Source organism: Lagopus muta, chromosome 5 (genome assembly GCF_023343835.1).
Source record: "Lagopus muta isolate bLagMut1 chromosome 5, bLagMut1 primary, whole genome shotgun sequence".
Taxonomy (NCBI): Eukaryota; Metazoa; Chordata; class Aves; order Galliformes; family Phasianidae; genus Lagopus; species Lagopus muta.
The window spans coordinates 23,004,219-23,017,185 of NC_064437.1; the positions used below are offsets into that span (position 1 = coordinate 23,004,219).

The 12,967-nt window shown below is 41.9% G+C and overlaps 1 protein-coding gene across 4 annotated transcripts in view; it reads right to left on the minus strand.

Moving 5' to 3' along the window:
* Positions 1–12,967, minus strand: part of MTA1 (metastasis associated 1) — a 70,422-nt gene that overhangs the window by 43,316 nt on the left and 14,139 nt on the right. For all 4 annotated transcript variants that reach the window (XM_048944911.1, XM_048944910.1, XM_048944909.1 and 1 more), the window contains exons 4-6: positions 6,325–6,451; positions 6,089–6,152; positions 1,011–1,128 (exon numbers count right to left, since the gene is read on the minus strand). In XM_048944911.1, the coding sequence (XP_048800868.1) occupies positions 1,011–1,128; positions 6,089–6,152; positions 6,325–6,451 (309 nt within the window). The remainder of the gene's footprint in view (positions 1–1,010; positions 1,129–6,088; positions 6,153–6,324; positions 6,452–12,967) is intronic.

Here is a 12,967-nt window from a genome sequence, read left to right on the forward strand (position 1 = left end):
TTTTAAACCCATTTTGAAACATCTGGAGATTATACTTTTCTGAATTCCCATGCTGGCTGGCTGAAGGAAGAGAGTGCCTTTCAAATTAGTTCATCCTCACTTAGGAGGCTAGCCCAGCTGCCAAATAAATACCACAGACAAATTAAACAAGAGTCCCGACCAATATGTTGGCCTGCTCTAACATTAGCCTAACAGTACCTGCACATCTGCAAAGCTCTGAAGCAGAGAGTGAGGTACCTCACTGCATTAACATCTCTGCCTGCGGAGTTTGGTAGAGCACCTTCCGACACGGCTCATAACACCAGCTCTCTGAGAAGGAGAATGTTGTCAGATAGGTCTGAGCCCTACGCAGGTCTCAGAGAAGAGCTCTTCCACCCACTGCAGTGCAAGGACCAGTGTGAAGCTGGTATCTGTTAACTAACAGCCTCTTTTCCTGGGCATGTGTCCTTATGTTCCTTCTGCTCCACGAGCAGGGCAGGCTGAGGTCTCACAATGTGCTCGAGGCAGCAAATTCCTCCTGCCTGTTCTGCAGGTGAGAAGTCTAGGCTGGCAGCCAACAGCAGCAGACGGGCAGGGGGCTCTGAGGAAAAGGCATCCAGCAATAATGGGCAAATTGATGTGGGGAGACAGCACTTAATTGGCAGTAATTTGGGAGTGGCTCTTACGGGGAAGCGAGGCTTGATTAAAAACACAAAGGCTATACAGATGTGATGGAAATTTGTGCTTCCCATGAAAATTCTGAAATCTCTTAAAATGAGTGCAAGCTCTGATAGAGCCAATTAATTCAATTTGTCTCAACAACTTTTATGATTTGGACAAATGCCCGCTTAAAGCCTGGTTTGAGACACAACTAATTGCATGCAGTGGGCAACTGCTTCAGTCCCTAACAATCCAAGCCAGTGGTGCACACATGACGTGGTGGTAGCAACCTCTGTCTCCCACATGGGCTGCATACATAAAAGTGGCTGCATTCCACATGGCCTCTTGACAACTTAAATTATGGAAATTACCTTCTTTTAATAAGTCTGTTATATCTGCCTGGTATCTGTTTCCAACTCGAATTTCTCCTTTATCAGCAAGTAGAGTCTTTTGTTGAGGATCGTATACTAGCGAATAGAAGAAGAAATCCTAAAAATGAAACAAAAACAGAAAATGAAGTATTACTAGCTTACATTTTTAGCACAGTAAATATAGTAGAAAGCTTTTATGCTGTTTGCTCACCCAGTCTACTCATAGCAAGTAAAAACAAACTAGTTACCAGTTCCCTTCTCAGCACTCTCCTAATAAAGATCAGGATGTGGCCTTCCTTGTCTCAGGGACACACTGCTGACCAAACTGTTTCCCCTCATCACTTAAGATTAAATTGCTGTCTTTCTTCTGCTGCTTATTGGGCAAAGGGAAGCAGATTTGGCAGCAGCAGCAGCTAGCTGCAGGTGGTAATACATTAATTTGTTGCTTTTGCTCAAGTAGATGAGAAAAAGGCTAAAAAAGCTGCTTGGTTTCTGTCACCTGGGTAAGCATGAACGATTAAAGCAAGAAGTCATACCAGAATGAGAATGTCCTGCCAGGGTGGAGGAAGAAAACAGCCTCAATTTTAATCACTTAACTGCACAGGGTAAGTAATTGAACTCTTCTGCAGCAAGTAAGTTCCATCAAAGGGGAACATGGGGTATGGGGCAGGAAGAGAACTCTGTTTGGACATCTCAATCTCCATCCACAGTAACCAGGTCACCAGGAACAGAACAGAAATGCATGATGTGCCATCCTTCATATCTTGGGTTTCCAGCTCCTTTTCCCTTCCCCGCATTTCTGTGTAAATAGCTGGCAACCTGTTCTAGTGCATCTCATTTCACACTTTCCCTTTCCCTTTATTTGTATGCATCATGCAGCAAAAAAATCAGGAAAAACCAGCATCAGTTTTCAGCTCTCTTCAACCTCATGAAAAGGTGGCAAGGAAAAGGAAGTCCTCTATCTGCCATGAAAACCCCCAGAAGGAGGAATGACCACTGAGTTTCCCCAGTAATAAGGTAAACATTCTGTGGACTAGAGAGTCAAAGGTGCACATTAGGTTTGTTTATCCAGCCCTGCACATATATAGATTCATCTAAGACTGATGCCACAGAGGTAAGGTCTCCCACGTTTTCTTTACAGGTTTAAAGCATCCAGCATGCAAGCAATTACAGAATTTAAAAGTGTTAAACATGGTAGTTCTAACTTTAATAGAAAAAAAAAAAAACACAGCATTTTTTCCAAGAGATTAATATGTATGGAATGGGGAGAAGAGAATAAATTTCAACTGGTCTGCATATGCTTTGGCTTTACTACCTAAGAAAGCAGGATACAGAGAAGTCTCACCTATCCAGCACAAAACAAGAGGAAAGGCTTTAATTTGCACTGATCTTTTCCATCAGAAAACACATCACTTCCCCACAGAGGGAACATGCTCTGTTGGTGGCAGGATTGCAGCCATAGCTAACTCTTGGGAAAACACAGCCCTAACACCCAGGTAAGTAAACTAGAAGGGTTGTGGTCTGGAAGATTTGGTTGTGTTTTCAATCAAAGACGTTCTTGACAGAACTGATTCCCACTCCCACAGGAACCAAAGTCTACTTACAGCAACCGACCAACAGAAGGGAGCTTCAGAGTAGAAGACAAATAATTCATGTGACAGCTGAGTCAACAAATCTGGGTTCTTGCTCCCTGACATATGCAAAGTTCAAAATATTACAATATTGAGGATATACTGTACAAGAGATTTCATAGCATGATCTTTGTTGGCCAGAAGTCATTGATTGTGGGGAAGTTTTCTCCTACGGTATTTGACTGAGATGCTCTATTGCTTCTCTTCTGTAGATCACTGCTATGTATTTAGCCATCTAATGGCAGTCACTCAGTGAGAAAAGGGAGCAGGATACACATCTCTTTTTGCTGTTCTTCCCTCATCCCTTTGTTTGACGCAGAGATAAAGGAAGGCAGGAGAAGGGCAGGCAACACTTCCCTCCAAAATAAAGAATTACAGGTCTCTGGTCTCTTCTACCCAGCCAGAGCCTCTTCAACAGGGATGAGATGGAAATTTAGGGGCAGAAGTGTGACTACAACGCAACTCCCAGAAGTAATACAATGCCACCACCATCAGTGCCCATAGAAACATTAAATCCAGCCCACAAAAATGGCACGTCATTTCTGAAAACACTAACATCAGTTTAATGCCAATGGAAGCAACAGCCCAAGGAGCAGAGCAGATCCTAGTGTACTCTAGAATGAGTGTGAGTTCTTGATCACCACTGCATAGCGCCAATGAGAGATTTTTCACAAGGATTGCACCCAACAAAGTTACATGGCTCTTCACAATCGTCCATGCCTTTCCTTGCTGTCAAAACTGCGCATGTCGAGTTCATAGCAGTGAAGAAAAATAAGGGTTTTCTGCTTTAATTCCACATCCCAGAAAACACTCAACGTGTTTGGGGAAAAAAAATAAAAATAAAAATGACCTGCCAAGAGTTAAAATTAAACCATGACTTTCTGCTTCTCCAAACTGTTACATGGACACTCAGAGCTTCCCTATCCAAGCCCCAAAGCTACCAGCAGCTACAAGCCAAGAACCAAAGCCACCAATGGCAGAAAAACTGTAGAAAAGCTCCACATGAAAGTACAGTACAGAAAGTGGTTCGTTCATTACAGCCTGCAAACCTACTCTCATGAACTCAGTTGGGGTGAAGGCAGAAATTTTAGCATGTTATTTTTAGGGAGTACCAAAAGAAACAAATGCCAGAGATGTACCCAGCAGGCAAAATTCACACCATCACATGGATATCTTCTAGCAGCACAGTCAAATAAGCGGTACGTATAAAAATAGGGAAATCTAGTGCTAATCTGCAGAATAGGGAAATCTACTGCATGTGCCAGAAATGGTTATAACCTTCTCTTGATCTCCCTGAGAATTAAAATTAAGTATCTACAGGAAATTCAGGTTTTCAGTTGCTTTTTTCTTTTCCCCTTTTTCCTCCTGTTCCTCAGTCCTTCTACAAACCTGGTTTTGCCAGACACAATAAAAACAGCGCTGGGCCCTGAATGTCATGCAGCAATCTTTGTGAGCAGCACAGCAGGAGAGAGGGGAAGGATGAAAGCAAGATAACAAAAATGTAGTTTTGCTTTGCTTATTATCTCTCTAAAAACTTGTCTTCACGTTTAACTTCCTTCAAGGCAAACAGCCTTGGGCCGAAAGCCTACTTTCAGTGGTCAAAACAGGCAAGTTATCAAACATACAAGAAATCTGTTGGCACATTCCCTAGAACTGCTTTGAAAGCAAAGAGAGAATTAAAAACAGGAAGAGAAGAAAAAAAAATGGAGCAGTTGAAGACAGTTGAAGACTATACTACCCAGGGCCAGGAACTGACCAGGCAACAAGTATCTCCTTTCTGAATCTCTTCTCCCTCCACCCCAGCACATTTCTGTTCCTAAGCTTCCCATTTCTTTACCATCTGTCCAAGCTACTTTGCACCACAGCAAAACACTGTGGTAAGCAACAGGACACATTCACGGAACTCCTTCATTCTGTGAAGTCTCTAAGTGCCTGCTCAGTTTAAAAATAGCCTGCGTCACTCATCTTGCATTTTGAGAGTTCAAAAGGATGAAAACAAGAAATCTTTCTGTTCTGACATCTGCATCTGAGCAATTGCACAACTAGAGGAAGAAAGCTCCCTTCTCAGCCAAGGTACCTACCTGTAAGATGGCTGGTGATAAAAATGTTTGGGGAGCAATGGAGAAGGAACACAACTTAAAGTTTGGGTACCGGTAAGTCTAAAACTAATTTCAGTTTGATTAACTTTTGCTTTCAAATGGGCATCTCCCAGACTGCTAGCTGGTAACAAGCATTTCTGAACACAACAGCCCTCGTTTGATGCACTGCCATTTGGCAGTCCTGAGCAGGCTCAACATGTTTTTGGTTTCACATTCCAAAGAGAAGCCTGACTATTTAATCTCCGTGCTTTGTTTAAAATTCTCTTAAACTGGAGCACTGGATTAAAATTAATCTTACATTTAAATAAATACTGAAGAAAGCTAAAGATGCATTTAAAAAGTCAGCCCAGACTGCAACATGCTCCTTCAAACCAAAAACAACCTGTTTTCTTTGCATTTCTTAAAGGACAGTTTAATGACTGTTACCTTACTGCTTTCAATTACAAGATTTCCTCTCTTACGTAACATTTAAATGTTTTCAAATCCAAACGTGCTTGCAGATGTATTCAAATAATAACACACTTAAATGACTCATTATTCGTTAGCATGAAGTTTAAGAAAATATATGCTGTTAGTTTCCAAAAGGAAAGGTTTCCTATTGTCATATGCCAAGACTGCCTAGCCCAGCTGGCAGCCAGTAGTTCAGACACCATTAAACTCGTATACATGTGTTAATAAACTGTAATTTTTTAAGACCACAGAACACCTGAAAAAGTGAAACCCACCAGCGTAAGACAGTTCAGTTGCAAGTATTTGGCTGAGGTACCTTTAAGGAGTCAGATTGCTAACATTTCTGCAGGAGTCAGAAGTTCAGTGACAAGTAGTTTTTCAAGGATCTAAGTGTCTGTGGTGGCAAATGAAGGATTACAAGTAAATAGTTTTAACGGTGAACTCAAAACCCAGGGAACTAAGCTCCTCAGAGATCTGAGGTGAGATCAAGCTCAAACTATACTGAAATAAATATGTAAGACTTCAGGAGAAAAAAAACTAATATATGGAAATACAGTTTGCTGGCTTGCTCCCTCTTCTACAGTTACTTCACCTCCCACCCTGTGTAGTCTGGGAGCCTGAGCCTTCATCTTGAGCTTTCAGTCTGCCATTCTGATAGGCAAGAAGGGACAGCTTACTGTCACAGGAATGTAAACAACATGCCTGGCCTGCTAGATCCACCAAGTTTCACATCAAAATGAAGACTGCATTGAGCCCAAAGCTTCCCCCTGTCAACAGTGAGTATGCTTAGACATGAAGGAAGAACTGTTCTTTTTAGAAAGTTTACAAAAAGCCACCAAATCTAAATTGTGCCAAAAGAAAGCATTCAAGCTTGACAATTCACAAAATGGGTTCATACCTCCCGTTCCAGATATGATTTAAGGGATTCTGTCTCATTTAACAGAGTAACGCTGCATTTGCCTCTAAAAAAGAGAAACATATTTTATGAAAAAACACACATCTTAAAAGCTTGTGTGACGCATAAGACGATACTATTGAAGTTGTACACAAAATTTAATATTACACTGCAGATTGCTTGAATAATAGCGACATTTGGCTTCTAAATAAAAAGCACAGGAAGAAAATGGCCGTTACCTAATATGTGTGGCTGGCAGAGATTCCAGCTGTCGTGAGAGAAATAATTCACGATGTCGTAACTGATGCTTCTGTTTCTCTGGCAAGTCAACCATTTCTGGGTTTTCCATCTCTTCTTCCATTTCTCCTAGTCACAGAGAGACAAAATGACCATTATGAACATGACATAAGTACGGACTCTAGGCCAATCAGCTCCAAAACCTTTGCTAAATAATAAACAGACTCAAGGTGAAATATAACTTTGAACCCTCACATTTCAGTTAAGGAAAGAATTAGATAACTAGTACAGAAGCTTTAAGTCACGTCTGTGAAGAACAGCATTTATCACCACTAGAATGAAAGCACCCCAGGTCAACACTTGTGGAGGCCCACCAAGCTGTGGTCACAAATCTGCAGCAGAAGAACAAGGGACCATCTGCCACAGCACTGGCTGCATTGGGAAGGAGCTGACACATGATGAACGAGGCAGGGAAAGCAAAACCTTCAATCCAGGTGTCAGCTATCATGCACCCTACTCCTATCACAGTTGCACACTGCTCCATCCTGCCTTCCACAGCTTCTGAAATAAATGCCTACTGAAAAGACCAGTTTAGCTGTTGAGAGGATTTCACTCTCTTCACCCTAACCACAGGCCATAGATCACAGTCACAAGATGAACTGGAATGTAACCAAGTGCCCAAGGCCAGCCTTGTGAGCAGCCCTCCCCTGCTGCAGCTCACACACTGCTGCCACACAAAGCCTGTGTTAGCCTGGAGCCAGGATCCACCACCACAGGCTTCCAGCCATGCTATCTCCATCCAACCAGCTTTAAATGAATGCCAAAGCAAATATATGAAATCACACCCATACGGATACGCAACCAATCCAAAACATCTCTAGGCATTGTCCTCGTTAGAAGTACATTATTGTTATGCTTTGTGTTCATTAGCAAGCATTCTGTCAGTCACACGAGACGAAGCTGCAGAAAACCAAAAGCTCCATGACGAAGGAAACCCCCAGATCTCCTCCTTCCCTACGAAATGAAGGCAGTGACTGCATTGTCCAAAAGCACAGCAAAGTTTCCCAGACTCGAGGAGGATGAGCTGTAATGTCTCATACCCCAACAGCAGAGCTCCGACTTTCCTGCTGCTATGCTCTCAAAGAGCAGATCTGTGCCTGCAGCTTAATTCAACACTTGTTGCCAAGAAACACTTCTAGTCAGAAATGCATATAGGAACAGTTGTGATTCATACACTCGGAAGATTAGTTACCTCTAATCCTCACTGCCAGCCCAAAAGAAAGCAAACAGAAAGGAGAGAACACGCCATTTTACAAAACATTAAAGTTGCATTTAAATAGCCCACCATTATGCCAAAGGGGGGGACAAAAACCAACGATATACCTTCCACATTCCTCATGATTTATCACTGTTTTACTGTCCTGGAACAGAGACCTGTGGTTTATAAGTCCCTCAGGTAAGCTGCTCCAGCAAGGAAGGGAAAAAGCAGTGTAATTAAACCCCACTGCAACATGCAGCAGCTCTTATAACTGCATGAGCCGTTCTGCAAACAGCAGCACGTTACAATTTAGTATTTTTCTACACACTGGGACACAGACTCTACATTTATGCCCAGTTTCACGGTTCTGCAGTTTATTTACTGAAGTGGATTCTGTTTTAGTTGAAAATTAATACTGTGGCTGCTGCCCTACACTATAAATACACCAGCAGCAATCCACAAACAAGTCAGTAAGTTACCAGCTTGCCTGCTCAAAAACCGATGGAAAAGGCATTAATGCCTCCTGCACTTAGGAGAGGTTTTGGAAAATCAGAGTATGCACAGAGTAATGCAGGAAGAACACTAAGGAGCAGCTTAATACTTTAATACACTTAATGTCTTCAGTATACTTAGTAGCTGAGAGCTTTCAAAAATTACATGAAATATATATTGAGGACTACGTGGTAGTCTTACCTACAAAGAAAACAAACCACCCAGCAAAACCAAGCTCATCTCTGGAGGTACATCCCTTCAGGGAGGCTTGTCTTCCAACTCCTGTCTTATTTATATCCCTTGTGCTTGCAATGAAACAAGGAAGGTGGGACGCACAAGTTTTCTTCTTAGGCCAGCTCTGCTACGCGCAGCCTTTCAAAGGAGAAGGCACAATGCATTTTGACAAATGTGTTCTGAAGGAAAGAAATGCACCAGGAAGGCAGCACTGGAGTCATATAAAAAGTAGCTTTGATAAAACAGTAACTGAAACCACCTCAACACCTCATGTACTGCAAAGGTTTAAGTTGGGCTATAAACCAAAATGGGACTAATGCAGCCTAAGGCTTCAGGACAAGTGCAACACATCTGCACCTCAACCTCCTACAGCTCATGCTCTCAGCAAAGCAGACTTTAGGCTCCAGAATGGCAGCCCCTGAAAGACAAGGACAATAATCTTAGAAAGAAATAGTAATAACAATAATAAACTCCTTTCAGAAGCACTTGCCCACATTTACGGCAGTGCTGTGGAGTAAGTGATGAGAACACAGTAGGTGCAGTATATTGGGATTTCAACGATCTCGTAAAGCTTTGCTTCAAAATTAATCTCTCTGCTTGATAGATGCAGTCATGCGGATTTAAAACTAAACATTTAGGCTTAATATAAGCAGTAATATTTCAGCTATGCAAAAGTAGCCAGTGCAATGCTGCAAGTACTGTTAGATTAAGCATTATTTGATATCTGACTACAGAATCATTAATAGCACATTAAGAAAAGCTTGACAGTGACACAGTGGAAGCAAGAGACAGGCAGATTGGACACAAACAGCAAGACTCATGTGAAAGCTAACATATATTGGGGAAAATAATTAGAAAGAGCAAACTGAGTTGGCAGGAGAAGCCCAAGAGGCAGAAATTGTAATTTAAAACGACCAGATATATGAGATGCGAAATTAAACATCAATATTTGCTAGATGTTAGAAAGAATAGCAGCTTGATACAGATCTGACAGCAGAGACACAACACAGAGCTCTCGCTCTGCATTCTGGGCTTTATGCAAGTTGCTACATGGCAGAACTCAGAAAAGCACAAAAGCAAATGACACAGAAATAAGCGCTCAGTAGGATGTCCAGCTTGGAAGATGGGCAGGTCTGCAGTAACAGAAGAATGGAGGTGGGGCTGGAGGTGTTCAAGAAACATCCAGATGTTGTACTGAGGGACATGGTTTACTGGTGATAGGTGGATGGTTGGATGGGATGATCTTAGAGGTCTTTCCAGCCTTGGTAATTCTATGATTCTAATTAGTTAGGGTGGTAGCACTACATTTGAAATGTAGAAGTAAAAAGGAAGAAAAAGGGGCCAAAACATTGGGAAACTCAATGAAACTGGGGGCACTGACCTGTTACAGTTCCTTCAGCAGGATGGAAGCTTCAACTAAGCAGCTCTGAAAGACATTCTACAGTTCTACAGAAGAACCTTCTGTGTTGGAGGAAACCAATGCTGTGACAACAGATTCCTTTTCCCAGGACCACTTCTAATGGCCCATACTAAGCCTTGGAACCTCATTTATTTTCTCTTTACCAAAACCCAAATATTGACTCATAGCTATAAAAACGTGGTGGAATCTTCAACAAGTGGAACTCCTTACACCTTGACAGTTCAGGAGAAGCTGACAACAGTACCAAGCAAACATCTCATGACCCCTTCCAAGACTTACTGTGATCATCTGCTGCAACCATGGTCAACACTGTGGGAAGGGACAGAGCAAATAGGACCTGCTTTTAACACTTTCCTTCCTCACCACAACAGCGTTGGAAGAGGAAATCACAATTTCCTCCTCTCAACAGCAGGCCCCAAAATGCCCATGCACAGATTAATGAACTTGGCTCGTTTTAAAACTGCACGTGCGGATCAGGGAGAAAATGGGGGTAGAGGGTGTAAAATAGCCAAGAACTCATCAATAAAGCTGTCATCAAACTGCATTTACACTGGCTGGTGTCATCTAAAAATACTCAGCGGCCCCCCAACTGTTTGGGCACACGGCTCTCACGCAGCTCACGGACTGATTGAGTAATGACACCTCATCACTGAGAGATGTTTATTTTTAGAAGATTCAGCACTTTGAAAAGCACGCTGCCATGCGTGCCTGGCACCCAAACACCAGCTGATGAAAGCTGACCATAAGGCTGCCAAGCGCTGCCCGTGCCATTCGGTCTGCACCAGCTAAATGGCTCTCCAACTACCAACGTTGTGGTTTCACAATCAGGGCAAATATTTTGAATGAAGTGAAAGAACTGTTGCTGCAAGACGGAGAGCACGTAACTGGAGCCAGCCAGGGTGGGTGGTTAGCAGGGAGGACAGGAGGTCCTGTTCCTGCTGTTAGAAATAATTACTTAATTACAGAAGAAACTATAGGGAGAAAATATAGTCACAGCATCCAATTGTGGCTTGAGGAATAAACAATAAAACACAGAGCGCGGTTCTCTTCTATCAGGTTCTGCCTGTAATTTTGCCTGCATGCAATATTCTACCTTAAAGCACTACAAAGTCTTTGGGCAAGAGCATTAAATAGACTCCTACTGGCGAAGCAGGTTCATTTCACAATCAGGCAGAGAAATCCCCGAGAATAATTTGCGAGGTGATTAAAGAGGCTTATGAATAGAAAGTGCCAGCAATGTATGGAAGCCATTATAAAGCTGAAAGATTTATGGGACAGCCTAGACAAGTTTGATATCGTGTGATAAAAATAGGAAGATGACAGATCAAATCCCGGGGTCCGGTTGCATACATCAGGTACTCATTTACAATCATAAACTACAGAACAAACTGCTTCCTACTCATTTCTCTTCTTTATAAAGAACTATAAGAAAATACTGCATCCTCGGATTTCCAAATATCTGATGGATTGTACAGTTAAAGCATAAGAGCATAATTTCCTATTAAAAATATAACTTTACAACATTCCTTTCACAATCCCACCTCTTTCCTTCCTGCATTGAGAGAAACAGTACTACAAAATACACATATATTTTCCCACTATTTGGTTATCTCACTGCACTGATCTCAAGAGTAGGCCTAAAATGAAGGCATCTTCACCTAAGACTGCGAATCCAGGAATGTCTGCAGTCAGAAAGCTCCATTAATCAGCTGAACAAAGGCAGTTAAAAGATCAGTGATGCAGATACGTACATCTACTGCAAATGCATCAAAATGAGGCAACAGGAGACTTTATGGAAACGAACTCAAAGCCAGTGACAGCCTTGAGTATCTCTACTAGAATCTTAACATCCGCATTGCATTTCATTACATCTCACGGGGTGCAATTTTTTTTCAGAGTAAAGAAGTGCTGTCCAAAAAGCATAATTGTACTTTCTTCTCCCTCCTGAAGAACAGAATCCAGACAACAGCACATCTGTGTAAATGGAAGTCATTGAGCAGAAATCTTATCCTGCACCAAAAGGAAAAACTGTAGTGACTAAAGAAGTTTACAGTAAGAAGGAGCCTCAGAAACTCTATTGCTGGAATTATCGTATAGAATATTCTTTTTGTCTTTCAAGCAGATATGGAAATGAACAATGAATTGTTTGTTTACGTTAAAAAAACCCTTCCTTTTCAATCTCTACAAGAAATCAGTCTTTGCAAGCTGAAAGAGCATTTATGAGAGTTGAAAGGAAGGTTTTTCATTTTCAGCCTCAGACTCACATGTCTTTGAATCGTTCCTACCTGCTTCCTGTACTAAATCTAGTCAAGTGAGACGCAGACCAAGGAATCAATAGTCATGTTGTTCATGGCGAAGCTCCTATTAAGCTTCAGTATTCTTGGAAAAAATGAATAGAGCTGCACTGAAGAGATAGCAGAAAAGCTTTGCCTGCTGCCACAGCTCTGCAGCACAGCTAAATCTCAACTCAATGCCACATGACTTTTCCCAATGCACAGTTTTACTAGTGCAACAGAGGGATTTATGTGGACTTGAATATAGAACAGAAAATATTTGTATTCATCAAAAAGGGGCTAGTTTTGATGCATTATTCCCCAACAGCTTACAGTGCTGGGAACACCTGCAGACACTAAATTCATTGCCACAACTAAATACCAGACATAATGAATCCCCCCACAACCCAGCCAGATCCGTACTATATACGCATTACAGTCTACTCATACATCTGTTATGAAGCACATTAAAAGACAAAGGTACTCAGCAGCCAAATCATAATTATGACATGCCCAGATCAGATTGGTTATTTTTCCTCATCTCTGTGCCCATGGGAGAGCCTGGAAATAGTAGGACTGATAAGGCTGCCCATACTTCTTGCTAAATTTTGGCAATCAGAGCTATACATCTCACATGCTCCATTATTTACAATCCCAGTCAATTTATTTACTGTGCCTGCTTACATCCCCACACTTTCAACATGTTTGTTTTGGCACCATTTTAATTAACGCTGCTTCCATTACCTAGCAAGGATGAGATGGGAGGGATGCTGAGCTGGCAGACGAAGGTGTAATGAATGTAAATCTGACCCCCACTGGTAACTACAGTGGAATCAAACAGGTTGCAAGGACTCTAATTAATGTGCTACATCACACATCATGTGATACGTTGCACTTTCTTCCCTACAGATGGGATGGATACTCCTTTTGAAAGCAGAGGAATGCACCATGCTCTTCCCTTCCCAAGT